The sequence below is a fragment of the Filicampus tigris genome, chromosome 11 (genome assembly GCF_054856515.1).
Source record: "Filicampus tigris isolate MCC_2025a chromosome 11, RoL_Ftig_1.0, whole genome shotgun sequence".
Lineage (NCBI taxonomy): Eukaryota > Metazoa > Chordata > Actinopteri > Syngnathiformes > Syngnathidae > Filicampus > Filicampus tigris.
This window is the reverse complement of record NC_141227.1, coordinates 24,571,310-24,588,020: the sequence shown is the minus strand read 5'-3', so window position 1 is coordinate 24,588,020 and position 16,711 is coordinate 24,571,310. Positions and strand designations below refer to the sequence as shown.

The 16,711-nt window shown below is 52.5% G+C and overlaps 2 protein-coding genes across 3 annotated transcripts in view; one reads left to right on the top strand and one right to left on the bottom strand.

The window, feature by feature from the left end:
• Window positions 1-245: 245 nt before the first annotated feature.
• The window catches only part of acyp2 (acylphosphatase 2, muscle type), a 37,909-nt gene continuing 21,443 nt past the window's right edge, over window positions 246-16,711 (bottom strand). The window contains exons 2-7 of one of the 2 annotated variants that reach the window (XM_086044345.1): window positions 14,055-14,240; window positions 9,291-11,487; window positions 2,528-2,811; window positions 2,328-2,344; window positions 2,130-2,239; window positions 246-499 (exon numbers count right to left, since the gene is read on the bottom strand). In XM_086044345.1, coding sequence (XP_085900471.1) covers window positions 385-499; window positions 2,130-2,239; window positions 2,328-2,344; window positions 2,528-2,588 — 303 coding nt within the window. In that variant the 5' untranslated portion in view covers window positions 2,589-2,811; window positions 9,291-11,487; window positions 14,055-14,240 and the 3' untranslated portion in view covers window positions 246-384. The remainder of the gene's footprint in view (window positions 500-2,129; window positions 2,240-2,327; window positions 2,345-2,527; window positions 2,812-9,290; window positions 11,488-14,054; window positions 14,241-16,711) is intronic. The other variant, XM_086044344.1, reaches the window with a different exon arrangement.
• Window positions 12,433-15,681, top strand: foxg1b (forkhead box G1b). Its single transcript, XM_086044342.1, has one exon. The coding sequence runs from the start codon at window positions 12,828-12,830 to the stop codon at window positions 14,199-14,201; it is 1,374 nt and encodes a 457-aa protein (XP_085900468.1). The 5' UTR covers window positions 12,433-12,827; the 3' UTR covers window positions 14,202-15,681.

Below are 16,711 nucleotides of genomic sequence, written 5' to 3'. Positions count from 1 at the left end.
CAGCGAGTCACGTATGGGCGCGGCCGAACGGCACGAGCCCCGCCCACACCCTGGCAACTTCGGCCAACTTGCTAATCCGCTGCTAACATTGCAGCTCTGCTTACCTCTTGGCTTTGGCGTCAACGTGGACCTTCGTCCGGCCGACCCCTTCATTGGCTGACGAAGAAGTCGGGCTGGGGGCGGGCTTATTTAAATGAGTTGAATTGTGACAACACCGCATTCAGAAAGAGTCGGACAACGCGGAAGCTGCTTGCTCGTCCTTTAATGGCACGCTCGGTTGGTGGGGAGGAGCGCGTGACAGGAAACGCGGGCGGGTGGCCAAGACGAAGACGAAGACGAAGACGAGGACGAAGACGAGGAGAGGCACGAGGTGGCGAGCGCTGGTCAGTAGCGAGTGCCGAAGCCGCTCATCTCCAAAGCGGCCAGCGTCCGCTCGTTACTGAACGACGTCCGCGTGATGCGGCTGCTCGGGCTGCCCTCCTTGCTCAGCCACGCCTTCCTGTACACACACCCAAACACACATCAGAAACACGCATGCACACAAACACGCGTGCACTCAGTGGCAAACACACACTCAAATGCACCCACCACAACACATGCGGAGATGTACACAAGTAACACAAACACACAACGTATACGTGCTTGCACACACAAATGAAACAAACATATAAAGTCACACACACATGCATACACACGTTTACGAACGCAACATGCACGCAAGCACACACACACACACAAAAGCTTGTAAACAAACAAAGCCAGGCGCGTACACGCACACACGTTTGCTGCATGTGGACAGCAAGGAATGCTGGGAGAAGAAAAAACTTGCTCTGTCGTCGGAGGCGCCATTTTGTGGTGTGTAAGTAAATGCGTATGTTTGCGTGTGTGTGATTATGGGAGGTTGTGGAGGATCGGGGTCACGTCCGAATAACGGGGCGGCCTGGAGCGGTCTGAGGCCGGCTGGCGTTGGCGGCGCCGCAGCAGCCGCTGGCCTACTTTCCCCTCTCTGATTGGTGGACGCGCTAGCCTTGCTCGGCGCACGCGCGCGCACGCACAGCTGCCATTAAGTGCTCGTAGGATTGAACTCAATGCGGTTTCCCTCATCAGCGACATCTGCAACAACACAACTAGCATGAATCCAAAGAGCAGAGTAAGACTCCTCCTCCTCCTCCTCATCCTTAAGCTGCTCATTCCCACACAGTGATGCTGCTTCGTGCATTCACTTTGTCCACGTTTTTGCTTCATGTCAGTTTTCAACGTGAACACACTGGAACGTAGGACTTTTCCCGGGGGTTGCGGGGGGGGGGGGGGGGTGCAAAAAAAAAAAAAAGTTTCCTTTCCTATCCGGCATGGCCCCACGAAGCCTGAACGAAGCCCCTTTCATTTCCGCTAAGCCTCCAGCTGGTTCCCAGGGCCGGCAGGATGTGAGGTCACCGTGGAGGAAGAAGGCGCAGTCAACAGCAAGAAAACCACAGCGAGCGCGTGAACGCCACACATACGGCAAAAGAAAAAAAAGATGCTTTCGGACATCGAGCTCAATCCTGCTGCGTTCCTCTTCTTCTCTGTCACGCATCTACTCTGCGCAGTGCGCACGCTGGTCACATAGTGCCATCTAGTGGTCAGGACAGCGCATAAGTGAAAAGCCTGACATCTTCAGTTTGGGTGCATCTCGACAGCCAAAACTTGATTGAGGACAAAGAGGAAACCAGAGACGGGGGCAGACAGACAGCTGGATGAAGACAAAGAAAGAAAGAAAAAAAGAAAGAAAGAAAGATTTGACCGCTGCCTTTCAGAAAAAAACAAAAAACAATCACGCCCCGACCACGCACGCACGCTGCAGCGCTGTGCGTGACGTCATACTAGCAGGGAGGACGAGTTGGTGACGAGGAGCGCCATCTGGCGGCAGAGCGTGCGCTGCGTGCTGTGCGTGACGTCATACTAGCAGGGAGGACGAGTTGGTGACGAGGAGCGCCATCTGGCGGCAGAGCGTGCGCTGCGTGCTGTGCGTGACGTCATACTAGCAGGGAGGACGAGTTGGTGACGAGGAGCGCCATCTGGCGGCAGAGCGTGCACGTGCGCTGCGTGCTGTGCGTGCGCGGCGCTCGCCGCTCGCCGCTCGCCGCTCTCACATGCGGTCCACGGCGTCGGCGGGCCCCTGCAGCTGGCCGACCACCGTCCCGCCTCGGGTGTTCTTCACCCAGCCCACCACGCCGTGCCGCGCCGCCTCCTGCTCCGTGTACTGTCGATCGAGACGTCGTGACGTCACGTCACGTGCGAACGCGGTGACCAAAAAGTTGCAGCCACGAGCGGGATACTAGTCAACTCACCATCCTGAAGCAAACGCCTGCGAACAAAAACAACAAGACGCAAACGTTGCCCCTGAGCGACAACCACACAAAAGACTTGCTGCTAAATTAAGACGCGGATCATGTCACGCACAAGCACGCGCACGCAGGCAGGCAGACAGACAGACAGACAGACAGACAGACAGACAGACAGACAGACTTGCGCGTCGCTGTGGGCGAACCTTGAACATGTCCAAAGACTTCAAAGTCAACAGACAGCAGCTGACTCGTCGGTGTTGACATCTGGCCAGCAAAGAGGAAGACGACCACCGCCAAGACGAAGACCACAGGCTGCACACAGGCTGCACACAGGCTGCACACAGGCTGCTGCGTGCGCGGCGCGCGCGCATGTGCGTGCGTGTCACAGCTCCCACTAGTGCTGGTGGTCTTTGCAGTCCTTCAGAACTACAAACGTGTCCACTCCACTCTGGTGACGACACCACTCCGTTGTCACTCCACCAGCTCCCTGAAACAATGACGTCACGTGCAGTACAACTATGATGTCATGTTTGAAATGTCTTGGAAAAAAACGTGCGTGTCAAATGTTCACGAGTATGCAAAGACAGAATTCTTCTAAGTAGCCTATGCTTTTGTCCCTTGAACAATTGATTTTCTTCATTAAGCGATCATTTTGCGTTTTATCAAGTTTCCTTCGCGATTCTGCCTGACGTTTGAAGTGCTTGAGGATCGCCAGTGTTTTCATTTCTTCATCTCGCCTCTAGATGGCAGCACGTCCCTACCGAAGCTACGTCAAATGCCTGCCAGTCAAAAGCGTGTCGTCATGGCAACGCATCGTCATCACCATCATCAAGCGAACGCCAAACGTGTCCAATTCAATTTGAAGTGGGTACGCGTGCACGTGTGTCCGCGTGTACGTTTACGCGCGTTACTGTTGACGTGTGCGTGTATGCAACCGTGTGCGTGTGCGTGTGCCTGCCTGTTCGTCTGCGCATGGGCACGCGTTCGTTGGTGTGTACGCTTGCAAACTCTAACTGATAATATGCCATCAGATCGATACTTTAACACCCCACAAGTGAAATTTGTACATGTGAAAAAGAAGCAAGAGTATTATTTTTAAAGGAAATTATTATTATGGTTATTTTCTATTTAATGACAAACAATCAAATAAACATGACAGTAGACAGCAGTCAAAAGTTTTCATTTTGTGCCTTTTTTCGACAACGTTTGCAATGTTCATGTTCACATCGTGTGTGTGTGTGTGTGTGTGTTTGTTTGTGTGGGGTGACATTACTAAAAGGACTCGACATGTTACGCAGCAGTGGAAGCTTTGAGCCCTGCGGCAGCACACACACACGTGCACGCGGACACACACACGACCCACCCCCCTTCCCCCCCACACACACTGCCTCTCAGCTTTGCTTTGCGTCCACATGCATGACAAGACCTCTGGGACTACTTACACACACACACACACACACACACGCGCGCGCCCAGCAACCCCCATCCAGCCAAAGCGGCCCATAGCACACAGCATCTTCCCCTGACGTTGCTGCGTAACCGCGTGTGTGTGTGCGTGCGCGCGTGTGTGTGTGTGCAGCAGAAAGAACACTGCGACCTAAAAACGCAGCTCACTGAGAGCGACTGCACGCTGAACAGAAGGCTCAACCAAGTGTAAATGCGCGCACACGCGCACACACACACACGCAGCTGAGCACATAGGATGAGCACTCACGTGCACATATTAGGCATGTGCGCGTGCGCAGACAATGTGACTGCCAATCTCATTTTCGTCCTAGTCTGGAACGAAAACTTTGTGCGTCTGTGTTGGTGGAAGACATTTTGCGTCCATTTCGGTTGGGCAGTTGAGGGATCGAACAAAAACATCATTGCGTATATTTCGTACGAATTTCAAAGAGTTGCTAGTTGTCTGCGTTATCGTGCGGAGGCAAAATATTTCTGGCCACGGTTTGAACTGGCTCATTTTAGGGGCGTGCCTGACTCAGGCCGCCTCCCACCGGGCCAATGGCGACCGGCGCTTTCGTTACCGTGACGACCAGGGCGTTGCGACCGGGTGAGCAGAAGCAAAGCTCAGAGTAGGGAAGGAAAAGAAAAGCAAGAGCCCAAAAGAAAACCTTTCCAGCGGCGGAGGCGGCACTTCACACACCGGGCTGCGCGCATGCGGAACAGGCAGCGAACGCATCAACAAAGGCAAACGCGAAGATTTCGTTCGTCGGCATGATGATTGGAAGTCGAGCTAGCGGAGGCTGCACTCGGAACTCCCGAAAAAGCCAAACTTCAAAGCGCGCACGCAACACGACGTCACGGATTCTTTTTTCCCTGACGGAGGCGGCACTTCGCACACGGCTCAATCAGTCGAGCGCACGCACGCATTAGTGTGCAGCCCACAAAACCCTACGCAGCTCCGCTTACCTTTTGTCTTTCGCATCGTCACCCTGTCTGGCAGTCCGATTGTGGGCGGAGCCACGGTGTGGCTTATGCAAATGAGACGAATGGCTAATTGCGAGGCTTTAGGTTAAGTTCAGTGTCGGGCCCGCTGGGGGTGGGAGGGGTCATGTGACAAATGTCAGGTGGGGGTCGGGTGCTTGCGGATGCGCCGCCAACTTGAATCAGGACACGCTCGCACTTGCTGAGCCTTTCCCGCTTTGTCTCGTTGGCCGCGAACGTCTTGTCATCAATTGCGCGGCAAATGTGCCGTCCTGCCAAAACACACACTTTGCGCATTCGCAGTTGCTTGTGAAGCCCTTTGAGGCGCTTTTGCGATTGAGGGCGATCCAAAGAACCAACGCGGACTTGACTTTGAGACGCGCTCGCCTGCGTTTCAGACGCCGAGATGACTTCTTTCATCCGCAGGGAGGCCTGCACACATAATTGGGACTTTTGTCAACCCAAACCTTTTTTTGTCAACAATGCCTTCGATGTAGGTCCTCACCATTCTGATAGATATTGCGTTTGTGCAAGAAGACTTCATCCAGCCGTTTTGAGCCATCTCTGGCGGCGGCCATTTTGGCACTTCTGCGGACTGAAAATGACGCGGCAGTTGCTCGGGCCGGCTCGGGTAACGACCAATCGCGGCTCACCTGTTTTTTCTGAAGCGGAGTCCTGATTGGTCATCGGCAGAACCCTGAGCAACCGTCGTGTCATTTTCAGTCCACAGAAGTGACAAAATGGCCGCCCCCGGAGGAGGCTCAAAACGGTTTAGCTCATATTCCACAAACACGATATTAATCAGAGTGATTGCGACCAATTTGCAATCGGGGGGGTTGACTTCCCCTTGAAGCATTCTTTGAAGTCAGGGCCGGTGCCGGTGGTCAGGCGACCAGCCCGGGAAGGCTTCATATGTCGGACCCTGAACGAGTCTGACGAGTCAGGTCGCGAAGGGAGCGCTTGCGCTCTCTCCTGAAAAGCAAGAAGCAGAACGAGGAGAAGCCCCTCCCCCGCCGCCCCAAGATTCCGGCGAGGTGGAGGTCAAGGCGCTTAGCGGGCGCTCGCTCCCGTGCGCCGACGCTTGCGTCCTCGGCGGCCTAGCGCCGTTCGCACTGCAACATGCCGGCTACGACATGCGCTCGGATTTGCTTTGCCAACACGCTTGACTGCCCGGATTTGCCTTGCGCTATCTTGGTTTGTGCGTTCTCCGAGTCGCGCGTTTCCTCGTTGGCGCGGGTGTTCCCTCTTCACGTTTCCATCCCAGTGATTCCGCCTCGCTCCGTCTGAGCGCGCGCGCGCGCGAGAGCTGAACTTTGCGTGAACCCTCACTTGAACCCTGCGTGAACTTGACTAAACTGACCCATTAATCTACTTTGGATTAAAGCTGGACGGTGGCCCACGAGGAACGCGCGGCGCCGCCTCTGCCTCTGCGTCTGCGTCTGCGTCTGCGTCTGCGTCTGCCTCTGCGTCTGCGTCTGCGTCTGCCTCTGCCTCTGCGTCTGCCTCTGCGTCTGCCTCTGCGTCTGCCTCTGCGTCTGCGTCTGCGTGGCCGCCCGCCAACGCGCGCACACGAGACGTGACGCGTGCGAACGAGGCGTCGGGCGCCGCGCTCTCGTTCCCGGTCAAAATCGTCCCCGCGGGACTTAATCCGATTGCGTCGACATATCAGATTGTGTCGAGTTGAAGCTGCTTGAATAAAGCCAATCACTCCAAAGAGCGAGCGCGTCCAGCTGGCGACGACGACGACGACGTAGCACGAGGGGCGGATCCCTTTCCGAGCGTGGCGTGTTGCCACTGTTGCCGTGGGTTACGGCCAGTGCCACTGCAGCAACAGCCACGTCATCACTTATGAAGGCAAAATGAGGTCAGCGATTCTGCCGTGGGAAATGATCAGATTACACGCAAAATTGGCCGGGGAGAAAAAAAAAAAGGCATTTATTGACAATCTATCGATGCCAGCGACGTATTGTGACAGGCGGAGCAATGACGTGCTCTTCCAGTAGGTGGCAGAAGGTACAACTAACGCACCTGCTGCCAACAACCGAGATAAAATCCACAGATTACGACATATTGGGATTCTCAAAGGTTTAGACCGCATCATCGATGCTATTCATTAGCTCGTCTATGTGGTTTTTCAGTGTTTGTTAGCATCAAGCTAAGTGGACTTCCTAAGGCAAAACCACGGTTGTCGTGGATGTGATTTATTCCTTTGTACTCCCTCTTAAAGAATCGGTTGGGGTATTTATTCCATTTTTTTTGAATCCCCCCAAATTAACAAAACAATTGAGCACAGCCACTTCATAGGTTTTGAGTTCATAAAGTCCATAGCACTTAATGACACTGGAAATAATACAAATATGACACAACTAAAATGAGAATGCATTATTATGTTAGCGTTCAAATCAAGTACTTGACATACAACTTTTGAGTGGAAACAGAGGAGCTGCTCTTTCAATGAGGGCTTCCCTTGAACTACTCGGGACTTGACTCAAGTACTTGCTCCGCCACCACCGGGAGAGACGCTCATTCGCAAGCAGTCAAAGCGCACTTCCATCAATGTAGGTCAGTGTGTGAGCACCTCGACACGCGGGCGCGTGTGTGCGCGTGCGTACGCGCGCGCGCGCGCGGTAAACATCCCAGAATGAATCGAGCGAATGTTTTGATTTGTAACGGACGCTTGTGCGCCAGTGGCGCTAGTGGCGACTCAACCTGACGTTTCCTCCCCCCCTGCACACTCTGTTGACGACGCCGCCGTGCAGCGTGCGCGCGCGTGTGTGTGTGGGAAAAGCCCGGCGGGGGGTGGCATGTTGCAAGTGTGTGGCGTGCTGTGGGTGGGGCCTAACACGGAGCGGGGAGGGGGTGGGGGTGGGGGGGGGGTTGTCCTGGAACATACAGTTCTATTATTAGCCCTAAACTCGGCATGACCTCAAAGCGGGCGACGAATCAGCCTGACTTAGTTTGACCTTTTTTTCACGTAACGTCAGCCGGCGCTGCAACAACAATGTAAAGAAGACGACGACGAAGAAGAAGAACCAACGGGCCCTCACCGGCGAGCGGGAGCGCTTGACGAGAGGAGATAGAGTGGGACGGGAAATCCCAGAGTCGGAACTTCCTTGAGGACGCAGCGTGGCGCACAAAAGCTTTGACGGACTTTGACGGAGTTTCCGGTTTGATGGCGAGTCATCAAAAGGCGCTGCTGCGCTCAGGCCACGCGCAGTCAGGACAACTCCACACTCGACACTACATAGGTTTCTTTCGGGGCCGATGCCGATTATTCGTAGTCAAGGAGGCCGACGACCGATATTTAGAGACGATATTCCGTCCGTTTCCAGCAAGAAGGAAAATAATGGCGTCAAAATGGGGAAAAAAAAGTTGAACTCTTCACTTAGTCAAAGCGTCCTTAAGCATATGTTTCTTGAACAGATTTGCATCATGTTGTTTTTTACTATTTTGTTGGCATATATACGTACAACTTTGTTGTAAAGTTCTGACAAAAGTCTTCAAAAGTTTCATGACAACTTAAAGAGGAGCTCAATAGGATTGTTTTTTTTTACCGCAAATAAAGTCCTCCAAAATGTCAAAATGACAGAAATGTCACTTGTCTTTGCTTTGAAATCAAACCAAAACAAAAAGTGCACTGTTCAAGGGGGTCAGTCTTACAAAGTCAACTGAAAATTGGAATCAACAGTTGCTGGAAGTTTTCACAGTTTTAAATTGATGATCAGCCATCAGATTTTGATCAAATAAAGGCCGCCGCCGCCGATAATACCGATTAGTGCCTTTATCTGCCCGGCACTCGTGAATCCACTTTGGTAGCCGGCACCCAAAATCTTTTGGACAACTTTGTCTACATGAGGATCCTCGGAAATGTGAAAACGCGAGCTTGAAAGCAAAGCGGAAGCCCGACTTGGACTTCCTGGGCCGTTTGGGGCCCGTGCGGATGGGATGGCGCCAAGTCCAACTGGCTGTGGGAGTTGCACTCAGATGGCAGCTTCACACAACAACGGTTTTGCCGGTTTGACTTCTTGACACTTGACTTTTTTCCTACGACAGACACGTCTACCAAATTTCATGTTGCACAAAAAAAAAAAAAAAGCTTTCGGGGCCGAAACACATTCCTGCGGTCGCTAGCAGGCGGCGTCCGACTTTGTTCTAAGCCACGCAACTGCAAGGTTTCTCGAGTCTTTTCAGACATAACTTCAAGGGGCTTTTATTTTTTGGGTGGGTCTACTCACGATGGACGTGTCTACCAAATTTCATGGCGCTAATTGAAACTGGCTTGGCTCCAAACTTTCACAATATTTCTGAAGACGCTACCGAGCTCATTTCAAAGTTTCACGCTCGCGTGGACATTTCCGACTCGCTTTGAGTTTGTGAAATCTGGAAAAATAATCAAGTCATTTGCACCAGCGGGTTCCTCAATTGACTTTGACAGTAAGTCGTCACGAGCGCACACGATCAGGATCGTCGTGTGCGACGATGCTGTCGGATTTGATAAGCGTTGCTTTGAAACAGGACGCAGACACGCCCGCTTCTTACCTGGCGTCCATTGGTCCTCTGTCGACATCCGTCCGTCCGTCCGTCCATCCGGCCGGCCGCCCGACCGTCCGTCCGGCCGCCCGCCCGTCCGTCCGTCCATCCTCTGAGACGAGCACCGGCGCACGACCTTTAAAGCGGAGGCGGCGGCGGCGGCGGCGGCGACGTATGCTTGAGAGGCCGCCTCACGTCACGCCGGCTGTCACGTCTCGTCATGCAAAGTTTTCCAAGAATTTGGTGACCTCTGCGCAGGACATGCAAGAAGCAGACGATGAAGGCGCGACCTCGGGACCCCGCCAGGCGGACGCGTTGCTTTCACTCAGCGTCACAAGGGCGACGTTTGCAAGCAATCTCATGTCAAAAGCTCAAAGTTGTCAAGAAGGACAGTTGCAAAGGGGTCCAAAACGTTGGATACGGTTCCACAAAGTTTGTGGGAAGTTTCCACAGCAAGTGATGCTGGCACATTTGGGGAAATTGGAAAGTTTCCAAGGGAATTATGAGAAGGGCCGAATTTCATGACAAAGGTAAGCCTTTTGTTTTGTCACGTCTGCAAAACAGAAAGCTCTCCTTTCCCCCCTGCGAGGGCATCGCAGCGGCTTCGCCCGAGCGGCGGCCTACGGCAAACTTCAGTCTGCGAAAGGTGGACTTTGAATAGGTCAGGCTTCCCCGTTACGTGATTGCCGAGCTGAATTTGTAGAGTGACCGAGCTCTCAAATCCACCTCTGCTCATTTGGGGACCTTGTAGCGCCCACTTGAAACGCCGCCGCGCCTTCAACCGTGACGCAGCTGCGGGCCAATTGTCGCGGGCCGCCAAGCTTCAGCCGACCTTTCGGGCTAACGGCAACGCTAGCGCCCAGCCGCGGCTCGATGACACCCGAAGGCCGTCTCAATCGCCCTACGGATACGTAGTTTGCCGAGTGTCCGAGGCGAGAGCGGCGGCAAACGCTGAAACTTGCTTTGAGGAATTCTCGACCCGTTTTGGCATCAACCAGGTGACGGCCGAAACAAGCTAAGAGAATTTGTCTCGACACAAACAACACCGTCAATTCCCCTCGGTGAAACGACCGCGCGGAGAATCGCAGACTTTTCCGGCCTGCCGAGTTATTCGGCCTCTCTTCAGTCTCGGAGTGGACGGAAACGACGCGGATTGGCAAGACTAGCTTGGCTCTGTGCTCACCGTGCAGACTTTCCATTCGCTCAGGTGAACAAATCCTTGTTTGAGAGTGGAGACAGCGGCTTGATTTTTCAGGCTGTCAAAGCCACACTCGCTGTACTTTTTTACCTTCTCCAAATTTGGCGGGCTTGTGAACGCCGCTTGTCTTTTATCAAGGCATTTTTTTCCGATTTAACGGGACTCTCAACTACTTTGGGCTGATCATTTGTGGAATGTTTTGGGTTTGAAAGGCAGAATATGGGGAATGCTAAATATTTTTGGGGGGTGCGGGGGGTCGTCTTTGAATTTTTGCGATCTTTTCCTTCGCTCATGAATGTCGTGCGCTCAGGAGAAGAATCTGTCACGGCGAGGCCCTGGAGGTGCCTGGAGGTCCCTGGAGGCCCCTGGAGGCCCCTGGAGGTCCCTGGAGGTCCCCGGAGGCCCCTGGAGGTCCCTGGAGGCCCCTGGAGGTCCCTGGAGGTCCCTGGAGGTCCCGGCCTACGCGGAGGGCCCCGACGTGGACTCGGGAGCGGACGCTTCCGCCAGGGGTGTCTTCACGTGCCCGTGTTTTGGAAACAGCAGCTGGTGGAAAAAGCGACTCCGCTGAAGCGGGCCTCCAAGATCGGTCCTTCTACGCCAAAGATGGCGCCAAAGTGCGCGCGACAAGCTTCTTGTGGTTTGGGCCACCAAAGGCAAGCAAGCGAAGCGCAGTTTCTCCAGGCAATCTTCAATGTCTCGTATCCAAATGGAAATTCAAGGAGCCGAGTGGACCTTTCTGTTGGCTTCCCTCACCTACGACGCCTCACGTTTGGATACTCTTACTGTATCCATGACTTACCGTCATCGGCTTCAGGAAGGCTCGAGTCACAAGACGGCCGAGGAGCTCATTGCCAAACAATCATTTCAGCTGCTCAACTCCAACTGTGCACGAGAGGGTTAGTCATTGCGCACACGTGTGTGCGTGCGCGTGTGTGATATCATACTTGCGAACGGGCTCCAAACGAAGCTTTTGTTGGCGGCTCACGTCCAGTTCAACAGAAACACCATCTGTCACGCACACACACATAAAACACACACACACACACACAGCAGAGATTTAATACACCACACGGTGACCTCTGTGTGTGCGTGTGTGTGTGTGTGTCTAATCTGGATTTGAGCGCTGTTGTCATACACAATGTGCAGCGAGTGCAAACAAACAGCGATGACGAGCAAACGTGTGCAAGGTGCAGAAACGATGGATGAAAGATGAACAAATGAATTGTTTTAAAGCGAGCCTGAAACTAAATCGAGGTGAGGCCGCCGCCGCCCATGTCAAGACGTGACCTGCAGTCATCATAAGGGACGCTCACGATAACTGCCATGAAAAAAAAACACCTCTTACAATTTGGGGTGGACCCAATCGCCCGCTAATTTGCTTTTTAAAATAATTTAAACTTTTTTTTTGTCATATTAACATTATTCTTTTGCATTTTTTGGAATGCTTTTTTTTCCTAGACCAAATACATTTTGGTTACGTTTTTTTTTCTTTTTTCTAATGAAAAAATGTATATATTGGCATTGTGAAAAATACTGCGAAGCATGGGGGATGAAGATGAAAATAAGTGAATCCGTAAACACGAACGAATGAATATTAGGGTGTGGGGCTCAGTGTACCTGGGAGCAAAAACATCGGGTCTGATTTTACACGGGGAAAAACCATTCTTGTGGAGTGTCAACATATGCAGACGAAAATGAGCTGCAGTACCAGCTACTGCCGAGAGGAGGCGCCGACGTCGCGGCAGCGACTTGCGTCGCGTGTGTGTGCGTGTGTGATGTTTGTGCGTCCGTGTGTGTTGCCCCCACCCCACCCAAACACACGCATGAGCGCACAGGCGTCGCGCACGCGCGGTGTTTGCCCACATGATGATTGTGCTTGAGAAAACAAAGCCGGCCGACGTGCACGCGCTTTACGTAGAAGCGCGGCCCCGTCGACGTCATGCATGTTGGACTTTTAGGGGGGTGCGCCAGGAGATGCAAAGAGCAAGAAAAAGCCAAAGAAGAAAAGACAAGTTGTTGTTGTTGGTGCTGCTGAAGCTCCTCCTTAATTACTCATTTCTCTCCCTCTCGTGCGCGCGCGCGCGCTCTCTCTCTCTCTCTCTCTCTCTCTCTCTCTCTCTCTCTCTCTCTCGGTTTCTTTCTCTCATCCCGTCGCGCGCCTTTCTCCCGTGGCTGTCACTCAGTAGTTTCCCGCCAGGACAGCAAAGGACGGGACGGGACGGGACTGGACGGGACGCCACTTTTGTTGTTGCGGCGGTGCGTAAAAGCGGGCTCGCGGAGCTCGCCTCGCCGCTGCAAACTTTTTGTTTGTTGGATTTTTTTTTTTTTGGGGGGGGCGGGGGGGCGGCATGGAGGAGGCCAAGGAGCCGGTGCGATGTTCGTCGTCGTTCAGCATCAAAAGCCTCCTGCTGCCGTCCACGAAGTGCGAGGCCCGCGGCGACTCTTGCGCCTCCGGCACGCCGCTGCACGAGCCTCTTTCGCCGGGCTCGGACGCGGGGAAGTCGCCGGAGGGTGCGGCGGGGACGGGGACGGGGACGGGGGCGGGGGCGGGGGCGGGGACGGAGGCGGGGGGCTCGGAGCCGGACAAGGCGCCGCTGGAGGGCGGCGAGGAGGACGGCGGCGGCGGCGGCGGCGGCGGCGGCGCGTCGTCCGCGGCGAAGAACGGCAAGTACGACAAGCCTCCGTTCTCGTACAACGCGCTCATCATGATGGCCATCCGCCAGAGCCCCGAGAAGCGGCTCACGCTCAACGGCATCTACGAGTTCATCATGAAGAACTTCCCCTTCTACCGCGAGCACAAGCAGGGCTGGCAGAACTCCATCCGCCACAACCTGTCGCTCAACAAGTGCTTCGTCAAGGTGCCGCGCCACTACGACGACCCGGGCAAGGGCAACTACTGGATGCTGGACCCCAGCAGCGACGACGTCTTCATCGGCGGCACCACCGGCAAGCTGCGCCGGCGCTCGGCCACGTCGCGCGGCAAGCTGGCCATCAAGCGCGGCCTGCGCTTCGCCCCGCTCGGCCTGGGCGGCGTCGGCGTCGGCGTCGGCGTCGGCGTCGGCGTCGGCGAGCGGCCGGCCAACCCGCTTTACTGGCAGATCTCGCCCTTCCTCTCCCTGCACCACCCGCACGCGCATCCGCATCCGCACTCGCACCAGCACCCGCACCAGCACCAGCACCCGCACCCGCACCCGCACTACAACGGGGCCTCTCCCGCCGGCTTCCTGGGCCAGGCGGCCGGCTACGGCTCGCTGCTGCCGGGTGTCGAGCAGCTGGCCAACGGCGACCTGGGCCGCTCCGTGCTGCAGGGCGGCCTGAGCAACTCGTACGGCGTCGGCCTACTGTCGGCTCAGGCTCCGGGGGCGGCGGCGGCGGCGGCGGCGGCGGCGGCGGCGGCCGCGGCGGCCGGCTACTTCGTCTCATCCGGGAGCCAGCAGGGCCCGCCGCACTTGCAGCAGGGCGCGGCCGGCTTCGGGGCGCTATCGAGCAGCGGCGGCGGCAGCGGCGGCGGCGGCGGCGGCGGCGGCAGCCCCCCGCACTCGCACTCGCACTCGCACCCGCACCCGCACTCGCACCCGCTGCTGTCGGACTCGCTCAGGAGCAGCTCGGCGGCGGCGGCGGCGGCGGCGGCCTTCTCGCAGTCGGGCGTGACGGCGGCGGCGGCCTTCCCGGCTGTGTTGGGCCACCAAAAGAGGGTCGCCCCCAACGCCTTCATAAACTGAAAGTCAAACGTCCTCCTTCCTCACTTCTTTGTTCACCACCTGCAGGGGCCGCACAAAAAAAAGAAGAAGCTATAAATCTATATTTTAAAGTATATACGACACGGAACTTAATTGTGCCCCCCCCCCCCCCAGTGATTGATTTGGAACATTTTGTTGCGCTGAAAAAGGGACAAAGTTGTGTTGCACAACAACAACAAAAACACTAAAGTATATTTATATCCACGTCTTTCTTATTTATGAGTACCTTTTGTATTTATTGTATTTAAAATGTCTCAATTGTGCGTGTGATGATGATGCGGACAAACATTTATTATTTATTCACATGATTTGCAGCAGACAATCAACTTTGGGCCAGGAATTTTCCCCCCCAACATTATTATTCATAATAACACTCAGAAAAAAAAGCCTTAAATGTGCGAAGACAATCAGGGGTTGAAAGAGCAGAACAATCTTTTTTTTTTTTTAATTCTCAGGTCAACATGCCTCAAATAATAATAATAATAATTTCTAATTTACGGAATTCATAAGTTCAAAATAAAACTCATCACGCGTGGAAAATATGCAAAAGAAAAACTGTCTTAGGTTGTCTTGAATACGCAATGCGTGTGTGTGTGTGTGTGTGGTTGTGCGTGTCTGTGTGAGTGTGTGAGCGCGCATGTTCACTGATGGCAGCTGAAATAAAAGATATATATGTAAAAAGATATAAATTATTAACTTTAATCACTGACTATTTTTTACCTGAGCATCACACACACACACACACACACACACACACACACAACCTCATCTCATGACCCGACATGGCCGCGTTGCCATGGAAACGTCACTGGGTTGCCACTTGGTTGTGCTAGTTTTGAGGAGTTTCATGTGTTGGAAATTGTTTGTGTTCAATTTGTCGTTGTTAGTTTTCAAATGTGCATTGACAAGAAGTTGGTGGTTTGCTTTTTTTTTTTTTTTTTTTAAACACTTGAACTACTGCTAACGTTTGATTGACTTGTCCCCCCCCCCCCCCCCCCCAAAAAAAAAAAAAACAGATGTTGTGCGTTTATTGGCTTATTTAGCGAAACATTTCCTGAAGAAGTTTGTGGTCGTGTTTGCGAGCCAAAATGTGAAAAGGAAGAAAATGAAGAGGTTTGAGTTGGCCTGCACATGCAAACCAAACCAAACCAAATCATCAAGCCACTTTTCATTTGAAGGCTTTTATTTTTTTTAATGTGGTTACAACTTTTGGGTGGAACTGAAATTCCAAATTGATGAACTGAAGTCAAAAGCACAATGTGACGATCAATATGTTCGATTTGTTTATTGGAACGCAGCACAATCTCAGATCATTTTTTTTTGTCCATCCTTTTAATTTTTTTCTTGGCACTTTTGTGGTTGGGTTAACTTTTCTGTGTGATGTTTTTTTTTTCTTCATGTTTCCTTTCTATTTTTTTTTTCCTCTGGACAAACTGAACTTGATTAAAAAGGAACAACTACAGTGATTGTCTGATTGGTGCATTGATCATCTGTTATTTATTATCGTCTGATTTATGAGTGATGATTTTATTTTTTTTGCGAGGTCTCTACGTGTTCCAAGAACAAATATCAAATTTCTCCGTACTAACATTTCCTTTCAAAATTCAGGACAGCACAATATACATCCGTTCTTTCTTAAAAAAAAATCTTTCAAATGTAGTGCACATTGTGTGTGTGTGTGTGTGTGTTGCTGGTCAATTTGTATTTTCAGTGCCACTGATTTGACTTCGAATGAGATTTTTTTTGATTTTTTTTTGTTGCTTTTGACAATTGTCTTCGGTTCCCTTTTGCTGTGTTGAACTGCTCGGCTGAGTCGCTTGCCTGTCCAACATCCGATTTGAGATGAATTAAAGACGCCATTTTGTCTGCTAACAAAGTAGAATTAAAAGCTATTTTATATTCCATATTGTTTTACCTATTTTTAGGCTTCCTTCTTAACTACAATTTGCGATGATATTTAAATCCCGATCACACCAATATCAAATCATATTTAGTGGAATAGAAAACACAAACAAAAAACATGATGTTTGTCACTTTTGGATGTTTAAAGACGTTTGCAAACGTTTTTTATACGAGTGCATCGGAAATGATTGTTATGATGCGGCTTTTCAATGAGCAACCCTTCAGAAGCGATTCGCATTTTCCTGACCTGCGGACGTCGTTGTTATTGATTCACGACGAAATGAACAGCTATTCGATCAAAAACATTCAACTCATCATTTTGTAGAAGGACTGCTATGATCATTCAGAGAAATACTAACGATACTCAATGCTGTCAAGAAAATAAGTGCAGGCCACACACACACACGCACACGCACACACACACGCGCGCGCACACACACACACGCACACACACACACACACACACACACGCACGCACCCCCCCCCCACACACAAGGCATCCTAATCCAAAATGTGTTGGTTGCTTTGGAAGCAATGAGTGACTGGCATTGGATTGTGTTGAGGACAACTCCATGTTTTTTATTTCTGAA

Coding starts and splice junctions, on each gene's coding strand:
- foxg1b (XM_086044342.1), top strand. CDS start 12,828: ATGGAGGAGGCCAAGGAGCCGGTGCGATGTTCGTCGTCGTTCAGCATC.